The sequence below is a fragment of the Rhincodon typus genome, unplaced genomic scaffold, assembly GCF_021869965.1.
Source record: "Rhincodon typus isolate 14 unplaced genomic scaffold, sRhiTyp1.1 hic_rhity00000726, whole genome shotgun sequence".
NCBI lineage: Eukaryota > Metazoa > Chordata > Chondrichthyes > Orectolobiformes > Rhincodontidae > Rhincodon > Rhincodon typus.
In genome coordinates, this window is record NW_025966364.1 from 20929 (window position 1) to 41313 (window position 20385).

Consider the following 20385-nt stretch of genomic DNA (forward strand, 5'->3'; position numbering starts at 1 on the left):
GGCATTCTTGTTTTTGAAATCAGGCAAGGATAATCTGATAAAGTAGAACAATACAGATCTAGGTCTGGACCAGAATTAGACAATGTCCTTTTACATATGATACTTAGAATATGAAAGCTGCTAAGAATATTCAAATCATCTCTCAGTAAATAAACTGCTTTTGAAACAGTGTCACTGTTACAGTTCAAAGTGACAGATTAATTATGCACATCAAAATCCTACTGGTGACAATATGGTACATGATCATTTTAGCAGTGTCAAATGAGGGGCAAACAGTCAAGGTACCAGGAAAACTGCTCCATTGTTCTTCAACTAGTGCCATGGGTTTTGTGTCCACAGAACAGGTTGAACTTAGTTCAATGTTTCATGGGAAACTGTGATTGCCCCAATATATTGATCCACATCAGATTAATCCAAGCCTCATTTCATAAGCAGAACAAACAAAATACATTATGGGTGTCAAGGCTATTAGAACATCCTGACCTTGAAGCAACTAGAAACAAATGTGTCTTTCATATGTTGCTCTAGATATGGTGCTTTCTCTAACATCCAAAGAAACTGGAACACAAAATACTCATCTTCATAAGAACCCAGCAGCAATAAGTTCACAAATTTCTGTGAAAACTTTCATGCACTTGGCAAAGGAGATCCCAACACACAATTTCTCACCCAAAGGGGAGTGGACTGGAAATTCAAGTGGTTTCACTAACCCTAGAACTGATATCTGATACTCATTCACATACTGGGACAGAAGTCAAAGGACCTTCAGTTCCTCCCTCTCAGGCCATGTTGTTACAACCCTTAAAAACCAGTGAGAGTTCTCACCTGGAAACTCCACATGCACCGGATTCTCAACAAGCAAAGCAAAACACGCCACCATATTAGAGGTGATGTACCAGCTCCATTTTCGATGTACAAAGGTACGATATCCAAAAGCACAAAATTAGCTTAGAATACGTTAAATAAGCAGGATCACAAGTGAAATATAGTTTTTTTGCCAGAACACTACCAGCTCAAACCTTACATACGGCCCGAAGTTCCATTTGTATGTTCAGACCAGACTAGAAAATAGACCAATTTTTTCTTTAAAAAAGGAGTGCACTTACTCTGAACTAATTGCCCCTGCAAGCAAGCACTGGATAGTGTCTGCTAGAGGGGCCATTCACTCATAAGTAATGGTTAAGAAAGCGTACTTATGGCCCACAGATATACAAGCCCTCAATCATGTGGTAGGCAAATGCAAACCAACAATGTACCTGTTGTGCAACTTCACTCTGCACAAAGTTTGAGCTCCCTTGGAACCCTTCAGGCTTTTCCCATTGTGATTCTGTACAATGAAGAAATAATTGCCTGTGAGTGTCTCACTGCTACTTGGCCTGAATACAATCTGTATATTACAAGTTCCCATTTCCATACAGGATAGAAAGATTTAGCAGTGTCTTTGAAATATGAACACACGCCATCCCTGAAAGCATATGGTAATAATTCAGTAGTTTTGATCGATTCTAACACATCTTCATAAACTTTCATACCTGTAAGATCAATTTTAGCACTTGTGATTAATTGAGCATGAACAATTCCAAGGCTACAACAAATTTTAATTTATTTTGCTTCATTAATCCTAAAAGTCACCCAAGGCTAATCAAAATTTAAGTTTGAGGGTATCTAAAGAGAATATATATTCTCCATAGGAGTTTGCATGACCAATTAACCACACTCTGTAACTATATCAATTACGTATACACATTTATGCTCTGAACCTGGGCACACACTGAAACAATGGCAAGATAGACCACATTATAAAATGTTTTCATAATATTGACAAAGAACTAAACTTAATTATTCCACTACCCATTTGTATGAGGGCAATACAGTAATTGATATTAATTAATATACTACAAATAGGAGGTTAAGCACATACTGCAGAGATAATAATTACCACAAATGCAAAGCTACATGCAGCATTACATTCACTCATTAAATAAAAGTGCAAATTTAGTCAGGTCTACAGAGATGTTAAAAAATAAGCTTATACCTAACCAGCCCTTCTGTCAGTCTTCTAAAAAAAATTATTTGATGACATGCAAACACCGATTAGTATAATATAAATAATCCAAATGTTGGTACACAGAACAATATCAAGGGTCAAAATATCATCCCAACAAGGGCTCTTTGCAAGACATTCTTGAGGGCTACATTTTTTTTTTGTTTTCGGAGGCTACATTTTCATTCTTGTAAACATCTTTACTGGATGATGCAGTCATGATGTGACATTACCTTCTGTATTTGTGTTGTTCTATTTTTTTGGGGTAATGGGGGTCTTCTTTAGACGATAAGATAGCACTAATACCAAATGCTGTATGCACACATCATTAAACCTTTTAACTTGGAACCTATAAATAAGATGTTTTGGTTAATTTATGGCAAATAAATGTCCCTTACTCCAAAATGGGATCATACATACACTGTAAACAGCACCTCTTCCCCCACCATACGCAATATCCACTCCTTGTTGCACGACAGCCAATTAATCTTTTACAGAAACGCCCTCGATACTCAGAAAATTCCCTTCATTTAGGGTCAGCAATATTTTTCTTGCTTGATGTTATTGAGGTCCAATAACAAGTGCTTTTGAAGCATTTGGCAAGCTTTTAGTTTGAGTCCTATAGTACCAGGACCATGTTTTGGCTTTACAAAGTAAAGCGTCAATAGCTCTGGCTAGTGTTGTAAAGCCATCTTTTGGAACAAATGATATCTTTACCACCCAACTTTTTAAGAAAGAGGCTCAGTTCTTTATAGTGAATGAGTATCAAACATGCCCAAGTCAGTCTATTTTGTTTTTGAAAACTTTACAGATCCTTTACTAAAAGCAACATTACTGTAACTAGTCAAATAAAACAAAAAAATACTGCAGATGCTGGAAAGCCAGAATAGAAACAGAACGTGCTGGAGAAACTCGAGTGGTTTGGCAGCATCTGCAGAGAGTGAAAAATTTGAATCCAATACAACTTTGACAGGATGCAGAGCTGGGCAAAGAAGTGGCAGATGGAATTCAACCCAGAAAAGTGTGAATTGATTCATTTTGGAACGTCGAATTTGAATGCAGAATACAGGGTTAATGGTAGGATTCTCAGCAGTGTGGAGGAACAGAGGGATCTTGGGGCCCACGTCCATAGATCCCTCAAAGTTGCCACCCAAGTTGATAGGGTTATAAAGAAGGCGTATGGTGTGTTGGCTTTCACTGGCAGGGGAATTGAGTTTAAGAGCAGTGAGGTTATGCTGCAGCTCTATAAAACTCTGGTTAGACCACACTTGGAATAGTGTGTTCAGTTCTGGTCACCTCATTATAGGAAAGATGTGGAAGCTTTAGAGAGGGTGCAGACGAGATTTACCAGGATGCTGCCTGGACTGGAGGGCAGGTCTTATGAGGAAAGGTTGAGGGAGCTACGGCTTTTTTCATTGGAGCGAAGAAGGATAAGAGATGACTTGATAGAGGTTTACAAGATGATGAGAGGCATAGATAGAGTGGATAGTCAGAGACTTTTTCCCAGGGCGGAAATGACTATTACGAGGGTGCATAATTTTAAGGTGATTGGAGGAAGGTATAGAGGAGATGTCAGAGGTAGGTTCTTCACACAGAGTGGTGGGCCTGTGGAATGTGCTGCCGGCAGTGGTAGTGGGGTCAGATACTTTAGAGACTTTTAAGTGACTCTTGGATAGGCACATGGAGGATAGTAAAATGTAGGGTATGCAGGGTGGATTGCTCTTAGTAGGATAATAGATCGGTACAACATCGTGGGCCGAAGGGCCTGTACTGTTGAAGAAAAATAAACAACTCTTATTCTGAACAGCAGACATACTGGACTTGAAATGTAATCCTAGTTTTTATCTCGACAGATGCTACCAGACCTACTGTTTTTCCCCAGCACTTTTGGTTTTTACGTCACTGTAATCAGACTTTCTTTCACTATCTGACCAATGCTCCTGCTCGGCTTTCTCTTCAAACATTTGGGCTACACGATGCCGACTTTAAAATAAAATATTCAACAAGATACTCAACGAGTACATCACACATTTCAATGCAATAGTTCCAAAATCATAATTTGAGCCTGGAGGTTAGATGAAGAACATTAAAATTGATTTTTGAAATAGAAGATGCAGTTTAGAGCATGAGTGTTAGACCATCATGAGAGGCTAGTTTAACCCTATTGATGTGTTGTTGCAATAGTAATGCTGCTCAATACAAGAGGAACTGCAGGTTCAGACATTTGGTGAATGTGCTTGGCTGAAGAAAGTCATAGCTTCTATTCCCCATGAATAGTTTTGGGCTCTCACCCATCCTGTCCGTGCAGCTGACACTCAGTCTCGGTTCCCACCACCCCAATCAACACTAGAGCATAACTTCAATAAATACTTGGTACTTAGCTCTCTGAATACCTTCTATTCGGCCTCCTGAATCAAAATGGTGGGTCTGGGACAGCTCATCCAATCACAATTATCCATCCTACCCTGCTACTCGTCTAATCACAGACTCTCTCTTCAGGAGCAGCAAGCGTGAGAAGGAAACTGAATGAGGTGAAACAGCCTGTATGAGACAAAATCTGACTGGAGGAGCAGCCTTGTTTTTTTCTGTGGATAGTGGGAAATGCGGGGAGGGGCCATTTTCTCTGATTCGTCACCCCCAAGTGGCTTTTCCTGGCTGAACTCTGCCACAAATACACGAGCATCACACATTATTCTTCAAATCTTTGTTGCTGTTTCCCATGACTTAGTGTTAAGTATTGGTCAGAGTAAGCCACATGGTCAGAATGAAGTGAGACAGACTGAGTAACTGGGAACTTGGATAAAAGTTGGAACTTTGAGCATTGGGGTAAAGAGGCCCTTTCATTGAGGTTTAGATTAAGAAATAAAGTCTCCAGAGCAAGGGGTGAGCAGGCAAGGAAATAGGCATACAGACTTACCTGCATTGAAACCAATAGTGCATAATGTCTTGAGTGCTGAGAAAGCAGCCGATTGGTGAGTAGCTTTAGTCTGTACTTCTAATCTTTAGATTATTTGTTGATCTATTTAGTTTGCATCTAAGTATCTAGACATTTTCCCCTTCTTTGGGAGAAATATCTTAATTTTTAATATTAAGGTCATACTTAATCCAACTGTGACAAGTAGTTTTATTAAAGTTACAGCATCGCGGTCAGAAGGGCCAACTGAGTGTACGACTTAAGGTCTGTGTAAAGTCATGGAGATATCACGTGACCCAGCCAAAAACTCATCTGTAGCAAGTGTCACCAATGAGATAAACTTGATCTCTCAATTTCAGAACTTTAGCACAATTGGAAGCACTGTTGTGGGTCTCTGAGACAGAGGACTACATGGCTCACAAGTACAGGGATGTCGTCATACTACAAATTAGAAGTTTACCAGCAGAGATGTAATGGATGACTAGCAGGTAATCTAAGAAAACCATGCAGGTAGTGTAGGATTATCCCAAATCCGTATTCCAGCTTGGAAATTGGTGAGTGTAACAGTTCCTCAGGGGAATGGCAGCCAAAGCTAAACTCATGGCAGCACAGGGCGACTTAGCTGTACAGGTTGTGGGGTGATCGGTAGAGGAGCAGGAGAAGGAGGTGGTGGTGGAACAGCAATAGTTATAGGGGATACCACAGTAAGGTGATCAGACAGGAGTTTCTGTGGCATAAAACATGACTCTGGGATGGGTGTGCCTCTCTGATGCCAGGGTCAAGGATGTCACAGAGCAGCTGTGCAACATCCTGAGATAACAAGGTGTAGAGCTGGATGAACACAGCAGGCCAAGCAGCATCAGAGGAGCAGGAAGGCTGACGTTTCGGGCCTAGATGCCTAGATTAGGTGGCTTACAGGGGGATGGGTCTTGGTGGGATGCTCTGCGAGTCAGTGTGGACTTGTTTCCACATTATAGGGATTGTAAGATACTCTAAGAAGAGAAAATTCAACTATCTCTCTCTTGTTACACCTTGTTATCTCAGATTCTCCAGCATCTGCAGTTGCTGCTATCTCTGTGCAACATCCTTCTCTGTGAAGAGGATCAGGCAGAAGTTGTGGTCTACTATGGTATCAATGACGTAGGCAGGAAGAGCGATGAGGGCCTGAAGTCAAATTTCAGGAAATTAAAAAGCAGAGGGTGATTAAAAGACACTGAAGTGTTCAATCAGCCATGATCACACTGAATGGCAGGCAAGCTTGATGGGGCTGACTGGCCTTCTCCTATTTTATGCTCCTACCTTCCACCTACAAGAGTACAGCAAAACTGTTCTCAAGTTGCCTCTTCCCCCTCCCTTCATCTGATCTTCACTCCTTCCTTAGTAACGCTTCACCAAATCCACTTAGCCATTAAAACAAAAAAAAACTAAAAGGATATTTATAAGTGATCTTTATGCTAAGCTGCACAGGTATTCAATATGGTTTAAGAAGCTGGATAAAATTATACAAGACATCAGCAACAGGTCCCCAGTCAGGTCACATTTTATATACGGAGACAGATTCTACCCTTTAAAATAAATAAAGGATGTAGGTGGACCACAGAAAATACAAAATAAGATTTATTAGATGGTTTCAGACAAATAGATTTGAGCTTTTGAGATTGAATAAATTCAGGCTTTCTGTAGAAAATAGAAAACTTAGAGGTGACCTGTGTGGTGAATTTGCAGAAAATGTGTCTATATGTCAAAGAATCTAAAAAACTAGGAACATAAATACAACAAGTTAACAATAAACCTTATGGGGATAAGAGAGAAATGCCTTGATTCAAAGTGGTTAGAATATAGGACTCACTATCATAGATAATGATTGAAGAAATTGCTCAGATGCTTTGAAAAAGAAATTAGATGAGTACAAGGAAAATGGGAATAGAAAGAAATGCTGCAAGTTTAAGAGATTGAATGAATGGGCATACTCGTGAGCCAAAAGGCCAGTTACTGTGTTGCAACATAAATCTGTGAATAAAGGAAGCTGTATGTGATTAAAAAATTGCATAAACTCGACCTGATCTTGACAGAAGGCCAGCAGACGCATGGAAACATGACCACTTGCAAATTCTCTTTCAAGCCACTCACCATGCTGACATGAGACTATATGGCCATTTCTTGACTGATGCTGGGTCAAAACCTGGAACTCCTATAATAGCACTCCAAGTGTTCCTACACCACATGGATTGTATTGATTCAAAATGGTGGCTCATCACCACCTTTTCAAATGTAGAAAGCAGCAGCAGGAGGGCTTTCAACCCTTCAAGCCTGCTCAAGTATTCAACGTGATCATGGCTGATCATCTAACTCAGTATCCTGTTCCCATCCCCAACCTACCCCATTCCCTTTTATCATCCCTTTAGGCTGAAGAACAATATCCAACTCCTTGATGAAAACATTCAATATTTTGCCGTCAATTATTTCCAGGCAGAAAATTCCACAGGCTCACTATTCACTGGGTGAAGAAATTTCTCATTTCAGTCCCAAATGGTGCCTCCTGTATCCTTAAACTGTGGTCCATGGATCTGGACACCTTGGTCATCGAGAACATTGTGTTCGTGTTTACCTCGTCTAGACCTGTTAGAATTTTACATGTTTCTACAAGATTCCACCCCTCCCCTCACCACCTTTCTAAACACCGGTGAATATCATCCTAACCAAACCAGTCTTTCTTTGTACATTAGTCTGCCATCCCATGAACCAATACAGTAAACCTTCACTGCACTCCCTCTACAGCCAGAACATCCCTCCTCAGGTAAGGAAACCAAAATTGCATGCAATATTCCAGGTGTGGTTTCACCAGGATCCTGTACAATTGCAGCATGACATCCCTGCTCCTGTACTCAAATCCTCTCACTATGAAGGCCAACGTACCACTTAACCTTCTTCACCGCCCACTGTACCTGCACACTTCCTTTCAATGACTGGGCTCAACCCGGTCACACTGCATCTCCCCCTTTCCCAATCTATTGCCATTCAGATAATAACCTGCCTTCCTATTTTTGCTGGCAAAGTAGATAATCTCACATTTATCCATTATATTCCATCTGCCATGAATTTGCCCACTCTCCACCCGTCCAAATCAGGTGGATACTACTCAGAGTTACTCTTCCACCCAGCTTTCTCAAAGGTCAATTAGTGATGCACAATAGCCCACACTCAAAGAATTTTTAAAAATAATGTTGCATAGAAATCTGAAATTAGGGACTGCATCAAATAAAGTATAGGGCAATGTGGGCATCCCTTACTACCCGCAGATATGCCAATATAAAGGTTTCTTGTTTCAAATTTACTTCAGCCAGGATTCCTGCTGCCTTGTCAAGGTTTGTACCTTGTCATGTTTCACAAACAAATTGGTGCCAATGAAATGATCATCTCAGTTCTCATATCACCACCCTTTCACCAGGAGATGTCCCATGCTAGTTCTTACTGGTAGTCTCAGGTTCAGAGCTGTTTGTGATAGTTCAGCCTGTTTCTTTGAAGATGTTTGCAGGTGTCAGCTGTTGTAGTACACTCGTCCAAGTTAGAAGGTCATGAGTCACATATCCCACTTCAGAGACACAAGTTCAAAATCTAGGCCAACACCTTTGTGCAGTCCTGCGTTGTCTAAGGTTCCATCTTTCAGAGGACACATTAAACTTCAGGTGGAACCAGAAGACCCCATAGGGACAGGGAGGGGAGTTTGTCTCCGACAGTGGAGATAATGTACCTCAACCAATATCACTAAATCAGATTATCTGATCATCACAATGCTGTTTGCGGCACCTTGCTTTGTGCAAGCTGGCTTATGCATTTTCTACATTTTTAGTTAAATAGCACTTTACATCAGCCAGGGGTCAGAAAAAAAAAAATCACATAATTGCAAGTCCTTTTTAATTAGCTTCTGTTCCTTTGATTTATCCATTTATAAAAACTGTTAAGTTCTACCTATTGTAAAATTCTGACCAAGTCATTGCTTTTCTCTTTTCTAAAACAGGACTGTTTGACATCTGTAGTAAACACGATACTTGCATGGAGATGAACTCAAGCCCTGATGTGAGGCACAATATATTTTGTGTGGAGGTTTAAGAACTCTCAAAACACGTATTGCCCAAGGCTTTGATCATCCTTCTAACTATCCCCACCTTTGGCTTGCCTTTCTTTAAATTCTGTGAAAAGGCTTTAATTTGATTTAATTAAAAGGTATTTTGTAAGGCAAATTGTTAACTGGCTCTTCTTGCCATAAATTTAAATAGAAGTTACCAAAAGGCACCTATAGTATAGCTAACAACAACGTGCACAAAATTTTGCATTTATAGACCAGTTTGTAAATATTTGTTTGCTTTGTCCTACGTGTACACGTAATAAAAAGAGCCTCAAAATAGAGAGCAACTCAGCTTGAAGGATAGCAGGAAGATCAAATTAAATTTAAATTGGAAAAATTAAGTTTTATCCTAACTTAGGATAAAGTGCATCCCAGCATGTTCAAGGCAGCTTACCCCCAAAGCAGAATAATATTACATGCATGGGGCCACATCTATTATCTACTCCATTACCTCAAGATGGGACAGATGGGAAGTCAATTTTAAAGGCAGCTAACCCACTTTTTAAAATCATCTCTTCCGTCTATAAATTTCTGACAGACCAAGCATGCAGGTGGATGGCTATGCTGTCAACAAGCACACATAAGAACTCAATCTTGCTATACTGGCTAAATACAGAGTACCATCCTTTATTCTGCAGAGTAGAATCAAATCAGTTTCCAAAGGCAAATACAGATGTGCGAGTACACTAAGCTAGACTTTCAATCCCTTCCATAGTCACCCTAGACTTGCAGCACTGTCCTTACTCCCCAGAGCAGAACTTGGGATTTTAATGAAAAATTCTTCACTTGCGTGGACTTGTGTAGCTGCAACACCATCCAAAGCACAGCAATCTGTTCAATGGCCCCTCAGCCACCAAGAGCACACCCGGCAACAGTGTTTTCTATCTTCAAGATGCAATGGACCAACTCATAAGATTAATTCAGCAGTATCTCCTAAGCTCCACCAAGACATAGGTAGCAGGTGCATGGGAATGTTACCTCAGAGTTGTCTTCCATTCACACCCTCATTATTTGAGCTCGTCACTCCTTCATTATCACTAGATCAAAATCCTGGAACTCAGAGACCAGAAAGCATACAGACTGCAGCAACTCAAGATTGCCCACCATCTTCAAAATTGAGATTGGGCCATACTTGCCAGTTGTGTCCACATAGAAAGAATGAATTAAAAACACAGCAATCAGATACCTTGTGCTATTTATCTAATGAGTGGGGACAGGGCAAGTTAAACCAAAGATTTTAGACCAGAGGAGGAGAAACACCTCCCACTATCTCCTCACAGACCTGTGTGTTCCTGTTTCTGATATTTATCTAATAAATCACCAGGTCTGAATAAATTCAACTATTACTAATTTTAAATTGTATTGCAAGTTTGAATAGTAGACTTTGATCAGTTTAGGAAACACTTCACTGCTCCGAGTACCCAATAAATTTGATCTTAGTGAGTAGTTACCACATCACCGTTATATACATTCCTAAGGCATATGGATTGAACTTGCACGGAGTTAAAAATTGAGAGCTTGTGATAGAATTAGAGTGAATATTTTCAATTGTTTTCATTGATACAGTGCAAGGAAATTCCATATAGCAGGGAATTACTGGGATTGCAGAAAAGCACACTACAATGGCATGGAACACAGAGGTCACTTAAATCCACAGCAGCTCACAGTCTGGCGATAAGTCTTAAAACAGTTGACTTAAAAAGACCTAGATTTTGGCTCAAGTAGTAAAAGAAACAGCTACAGCCATTAATTAAACTAGCATTTGATTTGTCAGGCAACCACCCAAAAAGCATTGCTTCCTCTACATTCAACTAGCACAGTATCAACAAGGAAACAATTACTCCTCCTTCTTAGCCTCCCAGATTAAAGAACTGTTTAATAGGTAATATTTGAACTATACAAGTTAAAGTCGAGAATTAATTATTAAATCAAGTATAGAAAGGAACAAAAGGAAGATGGGTTGAGAGAAAATGAAAGACACAAGTTGAATAATTTCATTTCTTTTTCAATCTCCAATAATTAAAAGCTGAAGGAATGAGAGTCACAATTGTAAATAGTAATTTTCAGCAATAGAAAGGTTGTCTACACTGGGCTGGACAATGGGAGAGAGCAGGACATTGAGATCAGTTCTGAACAGATATGGGTCCATGGGCAAGAATACACCATTAGGATTAGTTTTGCAGCGACTATTACTTATGTGGCATGATGGGTCAAAAAGTTTCTCCACACGTGATGCATTTAAAGTTCTCTCTCAGTTGTCTGACAATTACTAATGAATTGGCTCATACTTCCCATACCCTTCCTCACCAACGACTTTGCCACTTCAGTTGAAAATTCAGGGCTGGAGTTCCACTTTGCCAGGACCTGTTTGGATCAGGTGTGTGTTTGACCAGCTTTATACCAGTCCCAGAGAATATTAGCTGTCACAAGATCATCAAATTGTACAGTACTGAAGGAAGCCATTCAACCCATCATGTCTGTGCTAACTCTTTGAAGTGTAATTCATAGTCCAAATCCAAAAGTCATTTCCCATAGTCCAGTAATGTGGTCCCTTCCGAGTGTTCCAAATACCTTAAATAACCTGTTTTTTTTTAAGCAACACAAGCTCTGCATTGCCAAATGTCGAAGATCCCAAAACAATAACTCCAAATCTTCAACTGCCTTCTCCCAGCTGAAGATCAGGAATGTGAACAGCAAATTTACAATTAGTTATTCATTGTGAATGTTGAAAATGACAATCACACTTGCTGAATACATCATAGATGGATCATAGAACGATACAATACAGCAGACCATCCATTCCATTGTATTTGCTGGCAACTACAAAGAGTTTTCTGATTAGTCCCCACTCCCCTGTTCTTTCACCATTACCCAAATGTTCTTTACAATTCTGCTCAAAGCGTTTGATGAATCTGCCTCCACCATTCTTTTCGGCAGAGGATTCTAGACCCCCCCAACTCGCTTTGTAAAATAAGTTTCTTTATTCACCTTAAGCGTATCCCAATTGGTTTCAAGCTTTGGCTGCTGGAAACAACTTCTCTATTTATGGCAGCAGAACACTTTGTTTTTGAGGGCCTCCACGAAATACCCCTTTAACCTTCTCTGACTCAAGGAGAGCAACTCCAGTTTCTCTATGCAATTTCAACCTTAGTACCATGTTAGAAAATCTCCTCTGTTTCCTCTCCAAAATCTTGAAGAGGATGTGTCAATGCCATTGCAAACCAGGTCCTTAATCTATATTTTTAAAAAGTAGTCAGTTTATGCTCAGGTTAGCTTTCACCAGGACCTCTCAGCTCCTGACTTCATTACAACCTTTACCCAAACATGGCAAAAGAGCAGAATTCAAACGTGAGAGTGGCTGCCCTCTACTTCAAGGAGGCAATGCAAAACTGGAGTCAACAGAAATCAGGCAAAAACCCTACTGTTTGGAATCATACCTAACACCAGTAGATTGCTCTGGATTATCCTCTAACAACAGAATTCCTCAGGGTAGTGGATGCCAGGCAATACCATCTCCAACAAGAGAGAATCTAACTATCTTCCCTCGACATTCAATGGTATGGTCATCACTATATTCCTCACTATCAGATTATAGGGAGTTAACACTGACCAGAAACTCAACTGGACCAACTATATAATTACTGTACCTGCAGGAACAGGTCAGAAGTTGGGAATTCTGCAGTAACTCACCTCCTGATTGCCCAAAGTCTACTCACCATCTTCAAGGTACAAGTCAAGAGTGTTATGGAATACTATTAACTTGCCTGATGACTGCCATTGCAGCAGCACTGTAAAAGCTTAAAGCCACCCAGGACAAAGCAGACCTCTTGACTGACAGCCCTCCACCATTACCTTAAACAATACTCTCTCCACCACTGATGCACAGTGGCACAGTCTACAATTTACAATATCCACTGCAGCAACTACTCAAGGCTTTTTTGACAGCACCTTCCAAATCTGCGGTCTCTATCGCCACCTCCTAGATTGACAAGGTAGCAGTAGTTTAAGAACATCACCTGCAAGCTCCCCTCCAAAGCATCCTGCCTTGTAACTATACTGCTGTTTTTTTTAGGTGTCACTGGATCAAAATCCTGGAGCTTCTTAACAGCACAGTGGATATACCTACACTGAAACGTTAGCAGTTCAAGAAAGCAGCTCATCCACACCTTTTCAAGGGCAATTAAGGATGGGTAACAAAAGCTGGCCCAGCCAGAAGTGTCTGCATGATGAGACAATGAATAAAATCCCAAGACCAACCCTCTCCTCAAGGAGAGCAACGATTTGCTAGGCTCCATTCTGGGAAACAAAAATCATTCACCAGTGCTTTCTGCTTTCCATCCAAGGCCAATTATATATTCATTCAACATGTCATGATGACAGATCAGGACTCAAGTACTTACGGACATATTACATGTTTAATTCCTGCATAAAATCCTTACAGTGTGGAAGCAGGCAATTTGATCCATGGAGTCCACACCAATCCTCCAAAGAGAATTCCATCTCTACCCTATCCCTATAACCCTGCATTGTACCAGGGCCAATCCACCTAATCTGCATGTCTTCAGACCGTGAGAAGAAACTGGAGTACCTGGAGAAAACCCACGCAAACATGGGAAAACGTGCAAAATCCACACTGGCAGTCACCAGAGGGTAGAATCGAATCCGGCTCCCTGGTGCTGTGAGGAAGTAGTGCTAGCTAATAGTGAGCCACCGTGATGCCCTTGATTTTAAAAAGAGAACTGCAATATCCAAAAGGTCACTGGGGTGTAAATTCAGCGACTCCTCGAGTGGGCCCATGGAACATGGCATCTGTCAGAGAAATTTCAAACAGACAGTAAAAAGTAAAGAGATCGTGAAAGGCTGACTACCCAAGCCCCACTGAGCACAAATTTATCTCCTACAGACAAACTTGTGTTTTACCTTTCTGGAGTATATGCAAAAATGAAAAAACAACCAAATGCATCTCCTGATCTGGGTATCTTAGTGGCCTGACATGCTAACAAGTAGACTCGCGTGCTTTGAAAGTCAGTTGATAACAGCCTGTATTGCAGAAAAAAGGCGGAAAAAACAACCATTGTTGAGTGTTGCTAGGAAGACAGCATTGATTTTGTTTCATCCTGTTAACTTTCAATCAACCTGCAAAGCCAAGAATCTCAAAATCACTTCTCAACCACCAACACAATATTACCGCACACATCGGCCCGAAATGTTCAACAATTACTCTTCACAAATGACTTAAAACTGGCTTGTACATCATTTTCTAACTTTTCTCATTTTCCTTTGCGGGCTTGGGTGGGTGCGGTGTTCACTCCTCATTCTTTGGCTGTCTGTTGCATTATTAGTTCTTCTTGTGGTTAGTAACTAATAGTCTCACTGTACAGAAAACTCAAAACAGTCTGGTTAAGTTATCTGCTTTTATGAAAGTTATCCACGAGGGAAAGGATCTTTACTAAAGTAATCTCAACGCAACTGACCATGGGGGTTCATCCCTTCTCAGTCAGGAACTTCTCAATTTGAGGTATCCTGTCTGGATCCGTAACAAAGTGGGGAAGCTTTCCTGGGGCTGAATGTAACAAACAGCTGCCCATTTAATCCCAAAGACTTCATTTTGCTAACAATTATATTCGGTGGTACTTTTCCAAATACCTTTTGGAAGTCCATATGCACAATATGAATTGTACCACACTCAGCAATCCTTATTAAATAAAATGATTCAATCAATATAATCAAAAGTGCCAATTAATTAATGTCATTAATAAGTTCTCCCATCACTGTTTGATGAAGCAGCTGAAAATTTCTCCCTTTTCTTTGAATAGCGTAAATTGGAAAGAATCGACAAAAGATCATAGAGTTCGAAGATTTTTTTGAAAATCGCCTGAGGTGCTTGGTATCTGGAGGAACAAAGCTGTTCCAAGAGCCACAAAATAGGATACTTGCAGTGTTGGCACTAGAAAGTATTAGAAGAAGTATCCGAAGACAGTGCCATAAAACTATTCTAATCTATTTGAAAGACAATCATAGAAATAATTGAAACTTTGAAAAGTAACAGTAAAACAAGCCTTAGGAATTATATACTCTTACTTACACATTACACATTTAATACATTTCTCTCGAAACAACTTTCAAATAAACATCCAATTAGACTCTTCACTGTATGGCGGTTTCTATATATTAGGTCTGCATGTATTTTGGAAAACTCCAAAAGGTACTTGCGTGACTTCAACATACTCATTTACACAACAGTCCAAATAAAACAATAAACCTCTCTAACTATATTACTTTAAATAATAAATAGCTCCTGGTACAATATCCAGTCTTTGCCGATTCACTTAAAACCACACACAAGCTCTACTACCTAAATGAAGATATTTTATGCAAGTATACATTTTTACTCATTCAATTCGGCAGAACTACATTATTTCAGACAATTTTTTTTTAAACATTCTAAAAATTGAGAAGTCAAGGAGAAAAAGCTGGAAAAATTTAGCTGACGTGAAAATGGGTATAGTGTGTAATTTATTACACTTGCGCGAAGGTGCAAAATTTGGGAGATCCACAGAATGAGTTCCACAGAAAGAATATGTTACTGTAGGAGATGATAGAATCAATTATCAATAATCAATAATAAACACAAGAAGGATGAAGAGACTACATAGGTCACATATGACTGTTAAAAGAGATATGAGGAAGTCAAAGAAAAGAAAGACCAAAGTAAGAAATACTAAACTAAAAGAGGATCAAACATTAGATGACCTTTTGTGAAACTGGTTTTAGAATACAGGAAGAGTCACTCCACATGTGGGAGTATTAACACTTGATAGACTGAAGCTCAAAGTAAATTAAGCAGTGCAGGGGCAGGGCAGCTGACACTGGAAAAGGCATTAAGCCTTCTGAAGGCAATTTAAGATTCAAGATGTGTATATTACAATGAGATAACAAAGCAAAGAACGTTAATACATAAACAAGACCCAAGATGAAAAACATGAACTATGATGTATTGGTTGCTGTTAGTCGGAGAGAAACTCCATATAAACACATTCTTTCAAGAATAAAATATAAAATAATAATTTTTCCCTAATGCATGAAAAACACCACTGTAGTGACCCTACAAGACCAGAATATTGAGGGAATCAGCATGTGCCAAAAACTAAAGCATTAACTAGAGACAGTCACCTCTACTTACAGGAAGTGTGCAGTGAATGGTCTGGCCATGCTTTAGAAATGTATAAGTTAATAGCAAATTAATCACCAAAGCATTTGACAGAACCTCAGAGATGCATAACACTATCTGCCAAATGGCTGCCAGCGGAATCACAGCAAAAGACCCAAACTCTAAAACCAACAGCTGGACTCAGTTAAAAAGAATAGAGAGACAGCACAAATCAGCAAAGATCTGAAAGTAAAGGTTCAATCAGCAGGGTGGGATAAAACAAAGCAAATCACAATGAATAAATGGTGCTAGTTACTTATCATGATCATCTACAATGGGGAAACCAGAAGACGAAAGGTGAGCTTTTTCCAGTAAAAAAGGAGCATTTTTAGGATTGTTTTCCTAATACAGCAGGAAGTGGATTTGTTGTTTTGGAGAAGTCGTGAGTGGAGATAAACTTCCAGGCAAATGATTTGTTGGGAAAAAGGATGTCGCATGGTACAGGGAGGCAAGTGACGAAAAGGGAGAGTTTTTATTTTAAATTGAGATTTAGTGTATTTGGCCAAAGCATACTTGGCCTCATAGCTTTAGGAAGTTGTGATGCTATAACTCAATATTTCTCAACTTAAAAGCTTGTGCTTCAGAAGCAAATTTACTACATTTGTCACATTTCAGGGATTAAATCATGAGCGATGGACAGGTAAATTCCTAATTCAGGCACATTCTTCTATATACACAGAGCGGAATTTAGATAGAAGCCAAGTTGAAGTCTTACCTCCTGTTTTAGTATTGTAGTAATAAAAATATCCTTCAGGTGAGACGCCTTGCACCCAGATATTTGCTGTATTCTGCTTTGTACGTTGTGTGTCAGAGGCCTTTACTACTGGTTTTTGCTCAGTCGTACTTGACGATGAAGAAGCTAAGACAGCAAATTACTTGTTTTCAATTACAGTACATGAAGACGTAGAAAGTATTTATGTTTTAAACTATTCCTTACTTTCTTTTAAAAATAAAAGACACCACATCTGTTTTGGGGAAAACTGATGAAAGGGAAAAAAGAGGGAGGATTAAGAAATGGGAAGGAAATAAAAGGGTTTTTTTTGCAAATACAAATTTTCCCTTAAGAATATAGTATTTCTTAAGTGTTAATGTATTTCTAGTGGAAATCACCAAACATCAGAAGACAAGATTCACGGTGGTAGTGGCCTGAGTAACCAATGAAATGAAATTAAAGCCTGTGGTAATTTTCAAATTAAAACCATGCTGAAAATCAAGTGCGCTACAGAAATTTGTGTGCATGTCCATGACAATTGTTGGATGGATACCAAAGGAGTGAAGTTGTGGATCAATAACACATGGAACAGACAACTCAGTGTAAAGAATGCAATTAGTGTGACACATGTTCAGATCTCAGACCAATAAGATCACCGGCAGCACTGAAGAAAGAGCACAGACTTTGAGGTTCTACCAGAAGATCTAGCACCCATAATTTAACAACTGGATGTGAGCCTCAGCAGGCCACTCAAGGGTTACGTTCCTGCTGAATGTTAAAGTAAATGGCTGATATGAAGGCTTGTTTTCTATAATGAAGAGTAGAAAGCTGCTCCACTTTGCATTGTGTTGTTTTGTCATCAAATCATAGGGTAATGCACAAACTCACCAAATCATTAAAAAATGCTAAATATCCAATTCAAAGACATAGAAGAAGATGTTTTGTTGTGGAGGAATGATTCTGAAAGTAAAAATACATAATCCACTCCAAAATGGGATCCTTAATCTAGTGCAACAGCCAAAGTGACTCAATGAGCTTGACAAATTCAATGTCAAAAACAATGGATCAGATGGTTTTTAAAACAGTTTGATTTTAGTTAAAAGGTAAGTTTGTCGAATTAATTCATTCGATAAAACCTGCCACATTTATATAATTTAAATGACCTATATTTTTTCTTGCATTTCAAAATGGGAACAACCCACACTAACACTGTGGCTCCCAGGTAATCTGATGTGGCTCCTAATTTGTACGTTTGACATACAAGTCAAGCCCCATTTTTTGGGCAATTTGGATGCTTCAAAGATTAATTCATGAGTTGCAGTTTATGTTATCTGCATCACAATTAGGGGTTTGCTTATAAGTGAGGGCAAGTCGGAACGTGGAGTTGAGGCCATAATCAGATTTGTTTTGACATTATCAAACAGTGGATCTGGCGATATAACCCAGTAGTCCACTCCTGCTCCTAATGTGAATTTCAAAATGAACTGAGTATCACAAATACTTTCAACAGTTCTCAAATAAGCAAAAAATTATAAGAACCAATGCTACCTGAAACGTTTACTCCAAGTCGCTTCAAATCTTCTTGATATGCTTTCATAGCTGCAGACTCCATCTCAGCAAATTGCTTTGCTTTTCTGTCCTCTTCTTTTGCTTTGTCCAAACTTTTCTTTTTGATCTAGAAGCAAGAGTGAACATGTCGATCAGGACCAGCCAAAAATGGTAATTGTGCACACAACAGATATCAAAGGGAAAAGAAGAAACAAGGAGAGATACCTCACTGATTCTCTTGGCCACATTTTCCTGATGGTTCTTCCCTCTTTCATGAAACTCAATGCTCTGACGGAAATATTTGCAAACAACAAGAGTTGTTAGGTATCTAAGCAACAGCTTTAATATTTGAATACATATCAATCAATGCTATTTTTAAAGAAAATTCAGTGGATATGGGTGCTGCTGGCTAGCTTAGCATCAACTCTCCATCCCCAATTGTCCTCAAGAATGTGGTGGTGGCTTTTACTCAACTCATACCTGCAAGTAAAAAATTGTGTTTTATCTTCCTCTTGTTAACACTTACATATGCAAACTGCCTAACTAAACAAAAAGATTCCCAATCCAAGTATTTTCATAATAGTATATTTTTATGTTAATATTACAACAACTGAAAATTCTACTCAAAATTATTTTTGCAATTTTTCCATTCCCTGGTTTTCAAAATTTCTGATTACAAAAGGCAGCTTTAAAAGTAAATTCAAATTCAATCATGAAGTAGTTCACGATAAATTATGGTAATTACCAACTGATATTTTTATCCTTTCATGACTTTACTCAAAAAAAATTCAAAACCTCATCCATTTTATATATCCAGTCAAGCATGTCCAGCTTTCAAAAATTTTTGCGTATTCTGAGCAGTCTGCAAAACTCTTCAGCGATTAGTGAATTCTAAACATGCAAACTGTATCGATAGTGAAGAAGGGTTTGTAATCTGATCTGTCAAGGAGTTGTGTTACTCTGCTTTTCTAACACCCTTTTGAGAAAAAAACTTTGAAATCTCTAATCTATGTAATGCAAGAGGATATCTATTAAAGAAATGTGCTTTTCCAATACCCACAGATCAGCAGGAAAGGCTTTCCATATTCACAAATACACTGTTATATTTAATAGCACAGTTCTATGTATATACCATGAAATTCCTTCCTCCTCTCTTCTAAAATTGTTAGTTATTCCAACTGTTTCCATAAAATAATTTTGAGACCTGGGACAATCATAATATCTACAACACCCACAGTCTACTCACTACAGCACTGTAATCACCACAGTAACTAAACAATAGTATAGAACCAGCATGACCAACATTGATTGCACTACATCCTCCAACTCCTCACACCCTGCAATTCTGATTTAAAGAAAATTCTCACTCATTCTTTGACCCACAAATGTTGGTTCAGCCTTCAAATGCCTCAGACACATCCTCCAAAATTCCCTGCTTCTTTAAACTTCCCAACTTTACACTCCACCTGCAAGAAATTTTTGAAACCCCACCTATTCCAACAAGATTTAACATGCATTCATCTGCTCCTTAATTCTTTTAGAGATATCTTTTCTACTCCCTGTATGAAGTACTTTGGCACATTTTGTGTAGTAAAGCTGTGACATTAGTGTAAGATGGCTGTTCAAGTGGGACCACAGAATCAACTCTTCCTGAGTATTTCTGTCTTCTTTCATCTAAGAGGTTAGCAGGTTCCTCTCCAGTAACCAAGTCAGAAATGTTACATAGATAACCAGGCGTAGAGCTGGATGAACACAGCAGGCCAAGCAGCATCAGAGGAGCAGGAAAGCTGACGTTAAGGGTCTCGACCCGAAATGTCAGCTTTTCTGCTCC

The 20385-nt window shown here is 39.2% G+C and overlaps 1 protein-coding gene across 1 annotated transcript in view; it reads right to left on the reverse strand.

Annotated features, from left to right (window-relative positions):
• The window catches only part of wbp4 (WW domain binding protein 4), a 38686-nt gene that overhangs the window by 16180 nt on the left and 2121 nt on the right, over nucleotides 1-20385 (reverse strand). Inside the window, exons 2-5 of the mRNA XM_048621514.1 lie at nucleotides 18780-18842; nucleotides 18555-18681; nucleotides 17010-17153; nucleotides 1257-1327 (exon numbers count right to left, since the gene is read on the reverse strand). Of these exons, the coding sequence (XP_048477471.1) occupies nucleotides 1257-1327; nucleotides 17010-17153; nucleotides 18555-18618 (279 nt within the window). The 5' untranslated portion in view covers nucleotides 18619-18681; nucleotides 18780-18842. The remainder of the gene's footprint in view (nucleotides 1-1256; nucleotides 1328-17009; nucleotides 17154-18554; nucleotides 18682-18779; nucleotides 18843-20385) is intronic.